Below are 17,447 nucleotides of genomic sequence, written 5' to 3' on the forward strand. Positions count from 1 at the left end.
ACACAACAACATTCAAGGAGGAGCATTGCGTGTCTTTTCATCTCAACGAGAGCAATTATACTCGACATTTGGTAATCATATAGAAAAAACAGACTTCCATTTGCATAAATAATCTATTCATCATACACAAATACTGAGTTTCCCTGGGTGTTTACACATATTTATCTTTGAAACAATGTGAAATCTATATATTATAGTTATTAGATACTTGTGCATATCAATAATTATATATCAACAATTTCATTAATATCAATACATTTTGATAATTCATATTATCTACAAAGGACAATAGAGTCTTCACAATCATATTATCGTCCATATTTCATAAATCACCAATTCAAGACATTACACACAGACATAGATATATGTACATGTACACGTGTGTGTGTGCATATATATATATATATATCCCCTCTTCAAAACTTTGACTTTTCCTTAAGTCAACCTTGTCCAACATCATGATGATAATGCTTTAACCTTGCAATAATCCTTCACATCTTGAGAAACAAAAATTTGAGCGTGTTGCCCCCAAAATTTGTGAAAACTAATTAAAAAATAGATTTTTTTTTTCTTTTTTTTTTAAAAACTGTGTAGAAGGGATCATAGTTTCTAAAAATGTAATTTGTTCCAAAATTCAATTAACGAGTTAAAATCTATGCCCAAATTATTCAACATATTGGTTTTTGACAAACAACAGACACACTAACAAAAGAAATTAGAGATGAAGACCTTAACATAATCAAAATTTGAAGATAATTATATGGTTGGATAGCTAACAAAGAGCTTAATGATTTAATGGTCTTTTTTTGTGTGCATTGAAACATGTGCAAACATGATGGAGAGCACAAACAAAAATGTTATAAAATTTTCAATGTTTGCCAAAAAAATTGACTCAAACTTGAGAAGGACATCCAAGCCTTTGGGTTGAATGTCGAAGGAAAATCCAAGCCTAAGGCTTGGTGTTGCTCAAAGCAATTACTTTAGCACACAACAAATATGGCGTGTGCCAAATTCAAAAAATGCAAATTGTTCATTTGGCGTGTGCCAAATGTATTCATCAACAATTTTCCAATCTCTCTCTCTCTCTCTCTCTCTCTCTCTCTCTCTCTCTCTCTATTCGACAATGCAATATATATATATATATATAAAATATAAAATTTAAGTGTACTTACACTTTAAGTTATATTTTATGTATATATTGGTAGGATGTTTGAGAGTGGTGTCAAATCTCTAGGAGTTATAATGTAGATTCTAGTTTTTAAAATATTTATATAAATTTCAGACAGTCAAATTTCAATAATCAACATTATCTCTTTAGTCTATTCCTCTCTTTCCTTGCGTTCCCCCCTTCTCTCTTCCTCCCTCCCTCCCTCTCTCCCTTAAACCATCCTCCTTCCATCTCTCTCTCTCTCTCTCTCTCTCTCTCTCTCTCTCTCTCTCTACTTCAACCCCCCTTCCTCTCTCTCTCCCTCTCAATTGGTCTCTCTCTCTCTTCCTCTAGTCTCTCCTCTTTCCATCCCTTCCTCTCTCTTAGGCACTTCTGTCTCATCTCTCTGTCTCTTTCCATCCCTTCCTCCCACTCAAGATTTCTCTCTCTCTCTCTCTATTCTTTCCTCCCTCTCTCTCACTTGGTTGCTCTCTCTCAACCCCTTCATAGAGAGAGAATTGAGAGAGAGTGCCCTAGATAGAGAGAGAGGGAGGGAAAGAGAGAGACTGAGAGAGAAAGAGGGATGAAGGAATGTAGGGGTTAAGGAAGAGAGAGGGAGAGACCTGAGAGACAAAGAGAGACCAAGTGAGAGAGAAGGATGGAGGAAGGTAGGTCTCTCTCTCTCAAGTCTCCCCCTTTCTTTTCCTACTCTCTCTCTCTCTCTCTCTCTCTCTCTCTCCCACTCTTTTCATAAATCCCCTTCCGGTCTCTCTTTTAGGTATCTCCCTCTCTTTTCCTTAACCCCTACCTTCCTCCCTCCATCTCTCTCACTTGGGCTTTCCCTTTGCCTCAACCCTTCCTCCCTCTCTCACTTAAGCTCTCTGTCTAGTCTACCCATCTCTTTCCATACCTTCCTCCCTCTCTCCTTGATATATCCCTCTCTTTCCATCAACCCCCCTTCCCCCTCTCTCTCTACCCCTCCCTCCCTCCCTCCCTCTCTCTCACTTGGAATAATGTTGTCTATGTTGGATGAAAGCTTGAGATTTTGGAATTACTCAACAATAACAATAGGTAGAGAGAATATCTTTCTCTGTATGATCAAGGAATAATATGTTTTCAGTATGGTCATTTTTTTTGCCTTGGCTTGCATGTAAAATGAATGTATTTCAAGATTTCTTCCAATTGCTTTTCCTCTAGATTGGAAAAAGTATTTTCTTGATTCCTTGGTTGAATGATCATTATTTTTGCTGGTGAACGAATCTATTTTCGATTTCTTACAAACTTGGAAAAGATTGCCCCGTGGAAGAGGGGGAGGAATTTTTTTTATAGCTTATATCTCGAGGTCTTTGAAGATGGAACTTAGCCACTTTTTAAAAGAATGTTACTTTTGAAGATCTCCACAACTTTTGCTTTTAATATTTTTAATAATTAAAATTCTTCTTATAAAAATTTCTTAGTTTGAATTTTTAGTTGACCGATGGTTGCAATCTCTTATATGATTAAACTTTGGATATATTTTTTGTTTAATATCATTGTTTTTGGGCAGTAAAGGTCTCAAAGGAGAAGTGATAGTTTCAGATCGACCATACATCCATTTTTAGGGATTCAACCATGACTAAAACACAACCTCTATAGTCCTAAGATAATTAGGCTCCATTACCACAATACTCATGTTATTTTTGCAATAGAAAGTGAGGGATATATATATATATATATATATATATATATATATATATATTTGTTCTACATTATGTAGATTTGACCTCTTTTTAAATTCTAATATTCCTACCCATTTTTAATAGTCACTACAAGATGACCAAGCAAATGGTATATATATATATATATTTGTTCTACATTATGTAGATTTGACCTCTTTTTAAATTCTAATATTCCTACCCATTTTTAATAGTCACTACAAGATGACCAAGCAAATGGTATATATATATATATATATATATATATATATATATATTTGTTCTACATTATGTAGATTTGACCTCTTTTTAAATTCTAATATTCTTACCCATTTTTAATAGTCACTACAAGATGACCAAGCAAATGGTTATGTGACCTTTGATCATTCCATCATATTATGGCATTCATTCATTGTACTCTTTCACATCCTAAGATCAAGAAAGAAAAGTTGCACCATTCACACACATTTCAAATTAGAGAACCAAACAGAGCATAGGATCTACTTTATAAAAACCTATATAACTTGTATCATCTTGTCGTCATGTGCAAAATTAACATATTTGCATAAGAGTAAATGAACAATTTTGTATTGTTTTTTCCGTGATCTACTAAGAAATACCTCAAATATAAATTCTTTTATAAAGGTATCATTTTGTATATATTTTTAGTATTTAAAAAAAAGACATTATTTTTCCAAGGGTTTAGCTTAATTGCTCTAAAAATATTGAGTTCGTATGAGAAAAATCTTTGTAAATGATTAGCAATAAAAAGTGATACTATTTAATTAATATTTTATTGCAAAGTAGTTTTCAAATAATTCTAAAGCCCACAACTAAATAGTTTGTAACATACTCTTATCTTCAATTCTTTTTAAATTATGTTCTCGTCAAATTCAAATATACATTTAGAGGTTCTTTTGTGTTTTATAATTTTATTAGAATCATTAAAATATACTCAATGTAAAATTTATTTTTCATTTTGATCATCTCTTATCTTATGTAATTTAGAGATACATTCCTTTTAATTGTTGCATGTGTATTATTAATTTCAAAATTGTTATTAAAAATTGGATTAAGCACTTAATATCTATTATTCAACTACATATCAATGTTATTACTGTTTAAAAATATTCATTTAATGATATTTTATAGCATTTTCATTTTCGTTCTCAAATTGTCATATTCATTTTTATTGAGATCAATTGGGGGGCTGAAACGGCTGTGTTTAAAGCTGTGCTGGGAGGCCATGCCGAGATTGTCGGAAAGCTGTTGGGTCACAGTATGAAGAGGCTCGACGGCATGACCCCGCTGCATTTTGCATTCGCAAATCCAAATATACGTACGTTATTGATTCTACCTTTAGACAGATGCAGTACTCAAGTTTTTAATAATCAATTATGTTTCATTTTGTAAAGTTTAAATAGAATTTGACATATTTACTATTTTTCATTACTAATAAATTTTTATTTTTTTCATTTTGATTAAATAAGAAATGTGATTTACAATGCTGATATATATATATATATAGTGAAATCTTATTTAGTTGTTTAAATAATATTTAATTCATAAATTTACATAAAATTTAGTTAATAATGAAATTAGTTGGATTATTGCAGAAAGCTGCTGGCATTTCACACCCACATGTGCACTCACAAGGCTACAATAGCCCAAACACATCCAAGCTTCTCAATCCCTTATCCAACCACACACACACATTCCTTCATACATATTCAACCATCTTGAACCTCAAACCATGCTCCACAACTCTCAAACACCTTCAAACTTCTTACTAATCACTCAACTAGGACTGCTCACAAATAGAACTTCCACTCTTCACCAAACTAAATACAAGGCTTCTAACATCGACCTCTTGATTCAACTTCTCTAAAGCATAAAAACTCATCAAAGATCAGTGCTCGACAACTACTTGCAATAGCACCCCAAACCAAGTACTTCATGGAATCCTTGAAGACTCTTCTTCCTTGACCAGATCACCTTTCTACACCCCCCATCAACCCTAAGGTATTCAACAACATTTATTGCAGGTTTACTGTCTTTAGGACAGTCAAACTCCATGTAGGGACAGTCATGTCATGTTTAGGACAATTATTAACTTAAGCTTCCTTCTAAATTATCAATGCGTCCAAAGGCTTCTATTGACTCGTAGGGTCTCCTTAAACAATCACCTAACTCCAACTACAAAACCAACTCACTCTCATCCATGCAACACAAGTTCTTGTATACTGTCAAACTGTGACAATCACAAAGCAAATTCTGGGACAGTCATAAACCCTCATAAATGGATTGGCTTCCTTGATCACCTAACACTTGGATCATGCCAAGGGGTCCCTCACACATTCCTCTCTTCATTTACAACACCATTCAAACACCTTTGTTGTATTTACACCACTCAAAACTAATGAAATCACTGTATTTTCAGACTGTGGTACTATCATTCAGAACTTTGACATCATTCTGCATGTGCAAAAGTGAACATGGATCCTTGCAAGTAAAACAAAAAAATATATAGACACGTGCCCTCCATTCCACCAAGATTTGGCTTTTGATCACCGTGGAATGGGGAAGCAATACATTTTATATTGTTATTGATTACCCTAGTAGGGTTTTGACAGTGTTTTACAAAAAATAAGATAACTTTCTCAAAACACAATCAAATTGAACGAGACAAAGACCAAATTAGAAAGGATTCATTCCTCTTTTACCATCAATTAGTTTGCAATGCAATAGAATTTGAAACTATGAATAAAAATGCCCAAGAGCAGACTGTCACGTGCTAATTCACAGGAAAGTGTAGGGGACCTTCAAGTTTTATTGATTTTCTTACTCAATACATTGCAACTAACCTTACATAGAACGTGGACAGACCTTTATGATTTCCCCCAAGCCTTCAAAATGGTTACAACCACCCTTTCAAATTATTTTGACAAACCAGCACATATTTACCTCCAAAATGCAAATTTTGCTTAACAACTTTTTTTTGTCAATTTTGACATTTTTTGCTCAAAATGAACATAGACCTAATATACGACTTCCATGACTCCATAGTGATTCAAATAGGTCCAATTACATCAAAAAATACCCTTATACATCATAAAATACCATATTAGACCCATTTACACACATTTGTGATATCTTGACAATGTTTGTCAATATAACCCCATTATGACTCAAAACTCCACCTAATGACCTCAATGGTCCTTATTACATCAAAAATGGTTTTCTAGACCTTATACATGACTTACTTCTTACTAAAACCTAAAAGACACAAACTTGGTCCCCTTGAGGCATGAAGACCTATTAGGTGCTCCTGCACCAATCTATTAGTGACAATCGGTTTGAGACAACTCAAATAGGTGCTAAACCCTATAGGAGGCTAGGTCTCAACCATTAAGTTTTAAACCCTAAACCCTAGCCTTGCTATTTGGCTTGCATTATAATTTTTAGTTGACTTGTTGATCTAGTCACCATCTCTTAAGTGACAAATTGAAGGCCCTTTCCATTTATGATTGATTGACCCCGCTCTTAACTCTTCGCCTTTAACTAGCAGTGTTTTGTGTTGAAGTCTTTAGTGCCCCTGCGTTCCCACGAGGGCTAAGCCCTTAACACTTTGGCCCCTACTGGCATGCGGGGATACCTTTTCATATCTCAACATTTGGCCATTTGTGTCTTCAAATTGACCTTGGTGCTTAGCATTTCAACACCCCATGTCCCTGCGAGGGATACCATACAAAGGCATTAGCATTCGTGAGCATGTGAGAAGTAATTATGTCTTGTCTACCCTGTGTCCCCATGATAATAAGTATCTCTGTCGTCGATGGTCGCGAGCCCATGCGAAGGTTGACGTTTGAATACCTAGCCTTGTTTGCTTCTTCCATGCCCCCGCAGATTGTTTGGTGGGTCCTGGTTTTGCCTAGTTAGTTCATGGAAAAGAAACGGGACTTGGACTCGGCGAGGCCAAGTCGACTCGGGACTCAGATTCGGGAGTCAAAATTCGCCTCAGACTTGGCTGGATTCGGCAAAGTGAAAAAATAATGAAATTATAGATTTTTAAGGATTTAAAACTTGTTTCACACACCCTTTATTAAATACACTTTAAAGACACAATAACATCATCAAATAGAAGCTAATTTGATTACATACACAAATATACATCAAACACATAAGCATAAACGCAAATTGTAGCTGAAGGAAATAACATAGATATATAAATATTGTCAAATGTATACAATGTTAAAAAACTCATGGAATAAAAAAATCCATGTCATCATATGATCAAATGTTCCATACAAATATCGAAAGTAAAAAAAACTACAAGACTATGGCTCAGAAGAAACTGCATCCCCCTACCCTAGCACCGACCCCCTACGAAGGCGTCTAAGGTAGGTCCTGGATGATTCGATATCCATATCCTCTCCTCGTGACACCATGCCACCCTCACCAACATCAGGTATATGAATATCTTTGTCACTGTCTGCCTCTAAATTTGTTGTCTCTACTCGTGAGAGCTCTGTTCCTCCTCTGCCATGGCTACAACCTCAGCCTCTATATATGCTTTATCAACCCAATCATTATCGTTGTCACTAAAGACATGTTTTGTCTTTGTGGTTCGCTCAGCTTCAAGATCAACCTCCTCTATAACGATAGGGGAGATGTCAGTTTGTGCATTCCTTTTCATTCTAAGGTGGAGGTTGTAGTGAACAAAGACAAGATTGTTCATCTTCTCTATAGATAACCTATTGCGTCTCTTGGAGTGTATGTGCTCAAACATATTGCAATTACACTCACAACCAGATGCACTGCATGGTTGGCTCAAAATGAGAATGGCCAACTTTTGAATATTTGGTGTTTTTGGGCCAAAAAAGCTCCACCAATTATCTGAATTTGAAATGAGAAAAATAAAAAAAATCAGTCTCATTTTCGAATCTCATTTAACAATATAAAACAAAATTAAAATTATGCCTTAGAATGTATTTTTGCCTGGCATCATAGTTGTCCTACTTTGTTTGTAGATAGTACAACTAGAAGGTGCCATCTTCTCCATTACTGAGTACAACCCACTAAGAACCTCCTCATCTGCCTTGAAAGTAGGGCTGAAATGGAATGCCAGATTCAGATAATATGCTGCTACATGGATGGGCCTGTGTAGCTGGTTATGCCATCTCCTATCAATGATATCCCAAATGGGACGATACCTGCTCTCATCTCCTACATAGACAGATTTGATGGCCTCCTTGGCCCTATCCATGCCCTCATATATGTAGCCCATTGCAGGATTTTCCCATCCACAACTCGCAAGAGAACCACCAAGGGCTTAACAAACTGCAAAATTGCAAATATTACGTAACAATGGGCAAATAAGAGAAAATGATGAATAAATTATAAAACATAAACTTGAATTGTAGAATTTATAAAAAATTTACCTTCACAATCTCGTCACAAGGGGTCCAAAAGCCTCCCTCATAAAAAATCCATTCTTCCATATCTATCCCTGCAGTGGTAGCAGCATAGGATGAGGAAGCCCACTGCTCACCAACAATCATATGTCTCAAGGCCACCTTACAGCAAAACATGGACTGTAATGTAATGAATTTAGTGCCAAATCTAGTGATTCTAGGACAAGCTAACTCTCTCTACTTTGTGTATTGCCTCCTAAGAGCTAACACCCATGAATGGTTATATACAAATTTGCAAATATTTCTTTGACTTTCTACACATCTCTTAATCCATGGGAGTTTTTCAATATCCTCCAACATGAGGTCAATGCAATGGGAGACACATGGAGTCCAAAGTATAGATGGGTGCCTCTCCATCAAAATTTTACCTTAACAGCAAAACATTGACTGTAATGTAATGAAGTTAGTGCCAAATCTAGTGATTCTAGGATAAGCTAACTCTCTCTACTTTGTGTATTGCATCCTAAGAGCTAATACCCATGAATGGTTATATACAAATTTGCAAATATTTTTTTGACTTTCTACACGTCTCTTAATCCATGGGAGTTTTTCAATATCCTCCAACATGAGGTCAATGCAATGGGGACACATGGAGTCCAAAGTATAGATGGGTGCCTCTCCATCAAAATTTTACCTGCAACAACATCATTTGTTGCATTGTCGGTGACTACCTACACCACATTCTCCTCACCCACCTCATGTATCACCTCCTCTATTTTATCACATAGGAATGTGGCATTTTTGCAGTCTGCAGAGGCTCAAAGTAGGAATCCAACCTAGATTTACAAATTTTAGGACCAATGCTAGCACTCCCACTACCACTGGTAGTGCTAGGAGTAGGACCATGAGCAATGTTAGTAGCACTAACAGAAGCAGAAGCACTAGCACTGGGACGATATAGAGGCATGGAAGAAGGCCCTCCAACACAACCTAAACCAATGGCTGCCAAATCATCTTTTTGCTTCTTTGTGATTTCCTTCTTTTGTTCAAGTGCTTCAATTGCCACATAGCACTCATGTGTAGCCTCAATAGTTTCTTTTGCGCATGGCTCGACATCATGGCCACATATGTCAGCAATATTGTATTTCAATCTATATATGCCTCCATGGAATATTGCTTTGCAATATTTACACTTTGTCGGTCCTTTTTTTTGCCCAGGAAAATCTTCATGAAATTTCCAAGCGGTGTCCTTTCTAACTTGGGGTCTAGAAGCAAACATTGTATGATTGTAATGTGAAAATTGAGGCAAATAAGAAAGTAAAGGTTTCCACAATAGGACATTATTACAAATACAAAAAGAATATTTGAGAATTTGTGCATTGTCATAGAATCACAAGCTCATTTTTTGCTCATTCGAGCATCCACGTTACAAACTTATTACAAATACCATCTCCTTTTGAGCAAACTTATTACAAATACTAGCTCCTTTCGAGCACCAAACTAGAAACAACAAGTGGAAGACCAAGGGTCACAACTTAGAAATCCACTTTAAACAACCAATGGAAGACCAAGAGTCACAACTTAGAATTCTACACAAAGGTGTCCCTCATGGGAGTTGAACTTGGGTCTCCACATTGAGAACTCAATGCTTTAACCAACTAAGCTCAACCCCTTGGACATTAATAATAAATATCAAAAAAATTGTACTTTTTTTTTTCAAAAAAACTAAGGTAGGATTTGTAAATTTTTTTTAAAAGAAATGTAGGGTTTGATCAAAATTTCAAACCCTACTTTTTTTTAAAAAGAAATTTAAAAACCCTTCCTACATTAGGTTTTGAAAGAAAATGTAATGTCATTGTAAAACTTTCAAATGAAATGAATAGAAAATGATTTTTTTGCTTACAAGAAACAAAAAAAACTCAAAAAACCGGTCTTACCTCTTACAACAAGCTTGAAATGAGCGGCAAACTCTTCATTTCCAACTCTTGATGCATCAAACGAAAGTATAATGAAGCCCCAATGTGATGTATGGATGAAATCTTGAGCTTCCTCCTTGTTGGTTTTTTTCAATGAACCCTTGTTTCTCTTCACAACTCACCTTTTCTCCTCCTATTTTGTGAAATGAATGAAATGAAGTTCACTTTTAGGGGTAAAGCAAAATATAAACCAAAAAAATCAGTTAAAAACATTATAAAACATGTGTTCTTTTTTGTCTTTAAGTTGCATTACATCGACCGAGTTTGGGAGTCGAGACTTGCCAAACTTGGTGATTTTAGGTGAATTTATCCAAGTGCAATTTTAGGTGAGTTTTTGGCCCAAACTCATCCGAGCCTGAGTCCAAGCCCAGTAGACTAGGCGACCCTCATTTGACTCGAAAATCGCCCAAACTTGGCGATTTTGGGCAATTCCCATTTCTCTAGTTCACGGGTATCATCGATCAAAGGTGATTGACAGTCACGTTTTACAATGACATTATGTTTTTGATTAAGATAAACGAGTTTTACAAGGGCTTGAATCCCAATCCAACAAAAATAGAACCAGTAGCAAATCAAAGTCTTAACAACTACTAAGCAGTAATAGAAACAAGGGAAGCTCCCCACCAGATCAAATAAAAAGAATCTAGCCTACAACACAAAAAAAGACAGAAACCACTAACTAAGAGCTTTCATGAACTCAACATTCTTCTGAATCATCCTATTGTTTAAAATGACATTATGTTGACCCTCACAAACATCTCCATTGTCTGATCGTGCACAACAACTTTGCATCAATGGTCAATCATTCTCAAGCACTCAAGGAAAAATTCAATTCCAACCTACCCCAACAACCTCTTTGATTCGATCAAACAATCCAGACGACTCCATTATTACTTTTTGTGCTATGCAAAAGCAATCCCAAGGTGAGCCATGCCCCTTTATGGATACAAGTGGCCCATTATCTAACAAAGGATTCCATATCAAACATTGTCTACCTGCATGGGCTTCATCATCATTGAATTCGAAGGGAATTTATTGGGACCCTTTTTTCCTTCTAGAGGATCATATGTACACGCCTTGAACAACTTAAACCACACACACTAAGCTTACACTTCTAGGCTTAAAAGTGTTAAAGACTCAGAGTTGACTAACATTTTCTAGGTTTAATATGTTGTTTAATGTGTGTTGTCACACTAAGAATACACTTCTAGGCTTTAAAGTGTTAAACACTTAGAGTTGACTAGGACATTGTCTACACTTAATACGTTTCTTAGTGTGTGTGGTTTAAGCCTGGCCCGCTACATGACATGATCAGATCCCTGACGTGATTTGTCTAATCGTCTTTCTGGCTAACCCTAACTCGGCTAGGGTTTGAACTTAGTTGCTCATCTCAGCTATGCCTAATCTTTAAAAGGAAAATTTGTAACATATTTTAAGGGTTCTCCTCTCTTTTCTTTAACAAACACTTATGCTCTATAATTGTAAATTTTTTAATTGCCTCTACATTAATAAAGTTTATCTTATTACCTCTTCTCTTATTCAGACACGCTACGTGATTTATCTTACCTGTTTGTTTGATTGCATTCTTCCTCTAATTTTCAGATTGTATGTTGTGTTCAAATAAGCTTATGGATGTTGTTTGTGAATGTCTCGTGTTGTTCTTTATAGCATGCCACTAAGTTTTAACCTTCATATGTGTCCTTGTAGATCTTTATTAGGATAGAGATCTATGTATACCTTGGTGATCTTTCATTAGTGTTTTGTGCAATCATAGGCAGGGAGAAACAAATTCTCGTCTTGGTACATCACCTCTTTTCATTTTCTATATTTGCTTCTCCCTTACGCTTTGCAAGTCATTAGATTAGGCCTTAATGGAACTTTCTGAACTATTGGTTGGTTCAACACTTGCATCTAGATTAGCAAGGAAGTCGCCCTTCTTAAAAAATTAAACCATATTGAGAAAGGTCCCACACTTCAAGGTTTCTTTTATGTTTCACAAGGTTCTTGAGTTGATAGCTCAACAAGAGTACAAATTTTTCTAACAACTGTTTCTAGCATACCCAATGGGACAATTCTTTCAAGATATTTCAAAGAAAATCCATTGGTCAAGTAGTTCTAGCCCAATAATTTCAACTTCCATGCTAAGAAACAATTTTGCACTTAGCATCTTAGCCTTGAAGAGGCCTTCCTTCAAGCACTCGACAACCTTTTTAACAAATCCAGTTCTCGTTCAAGACTAGTTGTTGATTTCATGCCCACAATTCAAATAAGAGTATCTTCTAACTTGGTACTTTTCAATATTTAGAGCTTTCAATTTCAAATTCTAGAAGAAGGAGAAGTAGACTTTCATTATCACTAGTTAGGGGTGTTGAATTTGTAATCACCTCATCCCATAGATCTAATTCTAATCCTCCATTTAGTAGGCCATCACAATCTAGGACTCCCACCACTCATTTGAATAGACCATTATTTCACATGACCGTCCCTATAAATTAGGATTTTGTTAACATCAATAGGGAAGCCCCCTCATTTTAGCCCAAATAAATGACATACTAGTGGCTAGATTGAATATTATACCCTATTTTACTGGTGAAGCAATTTCTACCCCCATAGAGAACATTCAAGATACTACAAATATTTGTTATGTCCACAATGACACTAAAGATGATGTTGTTGTTAAACTTTTGGCAATATCTTTAAAGGGAAATGCCTTAAATTGCTACGAAGGATCATAGCCCAACTCCATTCACAATTAGGATAAGCTAGGAGAAAAGTTATGTGAACAGTTTGAAGACAAAAGTGATCATCTATCACTTGTTGAATAGTTAACTATCATTAAAAGGGTACCTCAAGAATTCATGGGAGATTTTAACTTCAAATTTCAAAACACATGGGATAGAATCCCTTCTCTAGTAAATCCATCTCCCAATCATGATTTCTTGTATTATTTAAAAGAGCCGTCAATAGTGATGTAGCTGTCATGATACGATCATGGGTGGAGTTACTATACCAAATGCATATGATATAGCCATAAGGTCAAAAAAATATTTAATACAAGCTAGGAAAATAGCTCCAAGACCTCTAATGCCTCAATTTCCAGAAGCTCCCACCCAACAACCCAGTCTAGCTCCTATACCAGTTGCATACACAAGAAAACCATCCGCATCTTCTTCATCCTCAAATGAGCTTCATGAGGTCAAGGCTAAGTTATAGAACCTTGGGAATGAATTGGTGACATTTAAGTGGAAGCAAGCTCAGAATAGCGGACCCTATCAAGCACAAAATCAAAATTAGCAACATAATATACCGCCATTTCAAGGACAAAATCAATGGAGTCATGTGAATCCCTTGAATAGTGCGAATATTGCAAATGCAAATAACTCAAAGGTACTTTTCCCAATGCAAAAAAATATTCCTCAGGAACAAAATTGGTGTCGTCCTTGCAATCAACTTCACAATCATATTGTATGTCAAAATGGAGAGCCTGTTCAAGCTCTAGTTGTTCAAAATGAACAAACAACTTCAAGCCAACAATATGATCCGAATCAATCAAGTGTTTGCAATCAATCTCACATGCAAGGGGATTTTACTTTTGTCAATTGGTAAGAGGCAAAATTTTTGGTATAAATTAGACAAGTAGTGATGTCATAGCACAAAACACAAGATCAAAAAAGAGAGCTATGGAGAATGCTACACCTTCCATGAATGCTCAAGATTTAACTTTACAAGAGGCCACACATATTATTTTCCCAGGCGCAATAGATAAATTTGTTATCCAAAATCCAAACCAAAATATATTTCATAGCAACAAGAAATAACATAGTCTCAAATCACTCCAATAATAAAATCAGACCTTATTGTTTCTCAAGGTTCATCAAAATCAGTTGGTGTTCCTTTAAACATAGTAGAACAAATGAAGAAGTCCAACCTAAATGTTACCATGTGGGAGGCTCTTTGTATTCCATCTCAGAGAGGTTTTCTTCAAGAAGCACTAAAGGGCATCAATCAGCCAAACATTGTAGCAACAATTAACAAAAAATCAGCTTCAAGTTTGGTTCAACCCAAGGTGGAAGAAGATTCAAGCAAAATCAGTAAGCTACCTCATTGCTATCTTTTCTTAATTATAGGAGACACTTAGTTCACAATTACCTGATAGATTTAGGAGCTAGTAGCTACTCTTCTTGGCATACAATATGAATATGTGGCTAAGGTGGTTATCCAATTCAATGGCACTTCCATTAAGATACTATGGGTAGTAGAAAAATTCCAATTAACCTTGCATGCATTCCCTAGTTGCACTATCTTGCAAGACATATTAGTCATTGATCTCCCTGCCTTCTTTGCAATCTACTTGTCAAGAGATTTCACAACCAAGATAGGTGTGTACTTATCCTTAGATTGGTCACACAAGTTATTTGGAACAACTTTTATGGTACCAAGGTCACCACCTAATTTTGATTGTCCATCTTCTCCCAAACCACCTTCTCATAAATCTTCTTCTGGAAACCTTCTTCTCATGAACTTTCTCCTCAGCCACGTCTCTCTCCTCCCAGCCATTATGCGCATAAACCTTCTCTTCTTCTTTGTCATTCTTCTTCCCCTCGTCACTCTTCTTCTCCTCATCACTCCTCTCCTTAACCTCGTGTTGATGATGCCTCTCATTCCTGTCATAGATCCAGGTCTCCTTCCTCTGCCTCCAAAGATTGACAATGCAAGGAACATGAGCTAACTCTTGACAATAGTTTTACCATGTTAGCTCGAGGTGACGACTCTTCTTCACCATGAATTTTAGACTCCTTTCTTGGAATGTCAGAGGGATCACTCCGTCAGCATAAATATAAAGTCAAAGACATGGTTATGCAGTAGAAACCTGATGCTCTATTGAATCTTCAAGAAGTCAAGCTTAGTAGTACTCATCTTGACGAATTCTTACATTGTATTTGGAAAGAAGCTTCCTTTTTGCACACTTCCCACTAGAAAGGAAAAGGAGGCATTGTTATTGGGATTTCATCACGGGTTACAAATTGTGATTGATAAGGGTGAAAACCCCTCCCACAACCATGTTTGGTGTCTTAACATTATCAATGGACAATTGGTTGGATTCTAATTTATATATGCCCCCAACTTTTCCAAAGATCAAATCCAACTTTGGGATTGGATGGTCAATAATTTTACAAATCCAAATTGGATATTAGGAGGGGACTTTAATATGGTAGAATACTCTCAAGATCGCAACGGGACCAGAAGAACTAATCTCAGTAGAGACAAATTTGGTTATTTTGTCGCAGCACCTTGGGTGTGGTTGACCCCATACATGATAAATTTTTGAGCCACTCTAACATTGGTATACTTGGTCAAATTGAAGAATGAGAGGAGACCAAAAATTAAACAAACTGGTTGACCCCATACATGATAAATTTTTGAGCCACTCTAAACATTGGTATACTTGGTCAAATTGTAGAATGAGAGGAGACAAAAGATTAAACAAACTGGACAGATATTATTTTTCACCCAGCCTTTATTTGGTCCCTGATCCTTTGGGGTTGTATGTTCAGGTGGATCTCTCATCTACCCTTTTAGACCATTATCCCATTGTGTGCAACTTTTTCCTATCTCAAATTTATAATGTTGACAAATCTCTCCCATTCAAGCTCAATGTTTCCCATCTTAAAAATCCCATCTGCTTGGCTGCTCTAGAGGAAATTTGGTACTCTCTTCCTAAGCCTATTGAAGGAGAATATTGAATTGATTGGTGGTGTGTTTCCATTACTCAATGCACTAATTTCCCTCGTTCATTTGGCAAACAAATGGCCTGACAATATAAACACAAAGAAAAATCCCTAAGGGAGACTTGTTCATGCCAGAAAACTTTTGAATGCTAACCCTACAAATATTAATCTACGTACTTCTATTGCTGCTATTGAAGATCAATTGTGGAAAATTGATGATTGTAGAGGATAGGGAGCTAAAGTTATATCCAGGTTACATTGGATAAAAGAGGGTACCAAGGGTACCAAATTTTTTTTAATTCTGTCAATTATAAGCGTGCTATAAAAGATGATTCTGATACACTTGTTTATGAGCCCGTTGAGATATGTAACCTATTCAAACAATTTTATGAAAATATTTTCAAAGATGATCAATGGAAGGATATACAAGATTCCCTAGAATAGACTTTGACTATAGTCATTACCTGGATAGATCTCTTTCTCTAGAAGAGTTGTAAAATATTCTTTACTCTATGACCCCTTATAAAAGTCCAGGTAGTGATGGGCTCCCTATGGAATTTTACTGAGCTATGTGGACGCACATTAAGGAAGACTTTTACTGCTTGTATCTTGAGGCATTTGAGAAAGGATCCTTATGACCACACATAAGTGGGAGCATTATCAAACATCTTCCAAAAGGAAAAACAGGAGGATACTATCTCTGGTTGGCAGCCCATTACTCTGCTTAACACATCATATAAAATCATAGCAAAAGCCCTAGCTATAAGGGTTAAACCTATGGTGCAAGGAATTTTGTGTGCTAAACAAACATGATTTATTGCTGGCAGTTATATTCTTTACAATATGATTCTACCATGGGAAACTTGTTAATGGGCCCAACAAACTAATTAAAATGCTATTCATGCCAAACTAGATTTTGATAAGGTGTATGATAGGATTCAATAGAATTTCATCATCAAGATGCTTCAATGGTTGGGGTTTGGCCCTAAAATTTGAGCCCAAGTTCACATGTTGTTCCAAGATGCTAATGCTCGACTTATTATCAATAATAGGATGATTGATTCCTTACCTTCACAAAGATCCATTTGACAAGGATGTCCCCTAGCTCCTTATCTCTATGTTATTACAACTGATGCTTTGGGTTACATGCTTCAAATTGCCAAAAAAATGAAGATCGTCTTAGGAATTTACATCCCTCATAATGCTATTGTTATAAACTCTCACTATGTTGAATCACGGTTTGTTATTCTTACAAAATTTCTCAGAAAGATATCTCCAGCACGATGGATATTTTGGAGCTATATTGTGTTGTCTCTATATCGAAGCTCTCTCACGATAAAATAAAAATTCTTGATGATTCAAGCAAGGCCTATTCTTCACCGGATCCCTCGATAATGGAGACAAATAAAACACGGAGAAATTATGAGGTATCTTGAAATACCTTTTGGACTAGGGGTTCCTCTTTCTGAGATGTGGAATTGGTATGT

General features: G+C 36.0%; 1 protein-coding gene across 3 annotated transcripts in view; it reads left to right on the forward strand.

The window, feature by feature from the left end:
- LOC131067284 (ankyrin repeat-containing protein At5g02620) overlaps positions 1-17,447 on the forward strand; it is a 41,834-nt gene that overhangs the window by 21,261 nt on the left and 3,126 nt on the right. For 2 of the 3 annotated variants that reach the window (XM_058002237.2, XM_058002236.2), the window contains exon 2: positions 4,073-4,180. The exons of the other annotated variant lie outside the window; for it this stretch is intronic. In XM_058002237.2, the coding sequence (XP_057858220.1) occupies positions 4,073-4,180 (108 nt within the window). The remainder of the gene's footprint in view (positions 1-4,072; positions 4,181-17,447) is intronic. 3 annotated transcript variants of the gene reach the window in all.

This window comes from Cryptomeria japonica, chromosome 7 (assembly GCF_030272615.1).
Source record: "Cryptomeria japonica chromosome 7, Sugi_1.0, whole genome shotgun sequence".
Taxonomy (NCBI): Eukaryota; Viridiplantae; Streptophyta; class Pinopsida; order Cupressales; family Cupressaceae; genus Cryptomeria; species Cryptomeria japonica.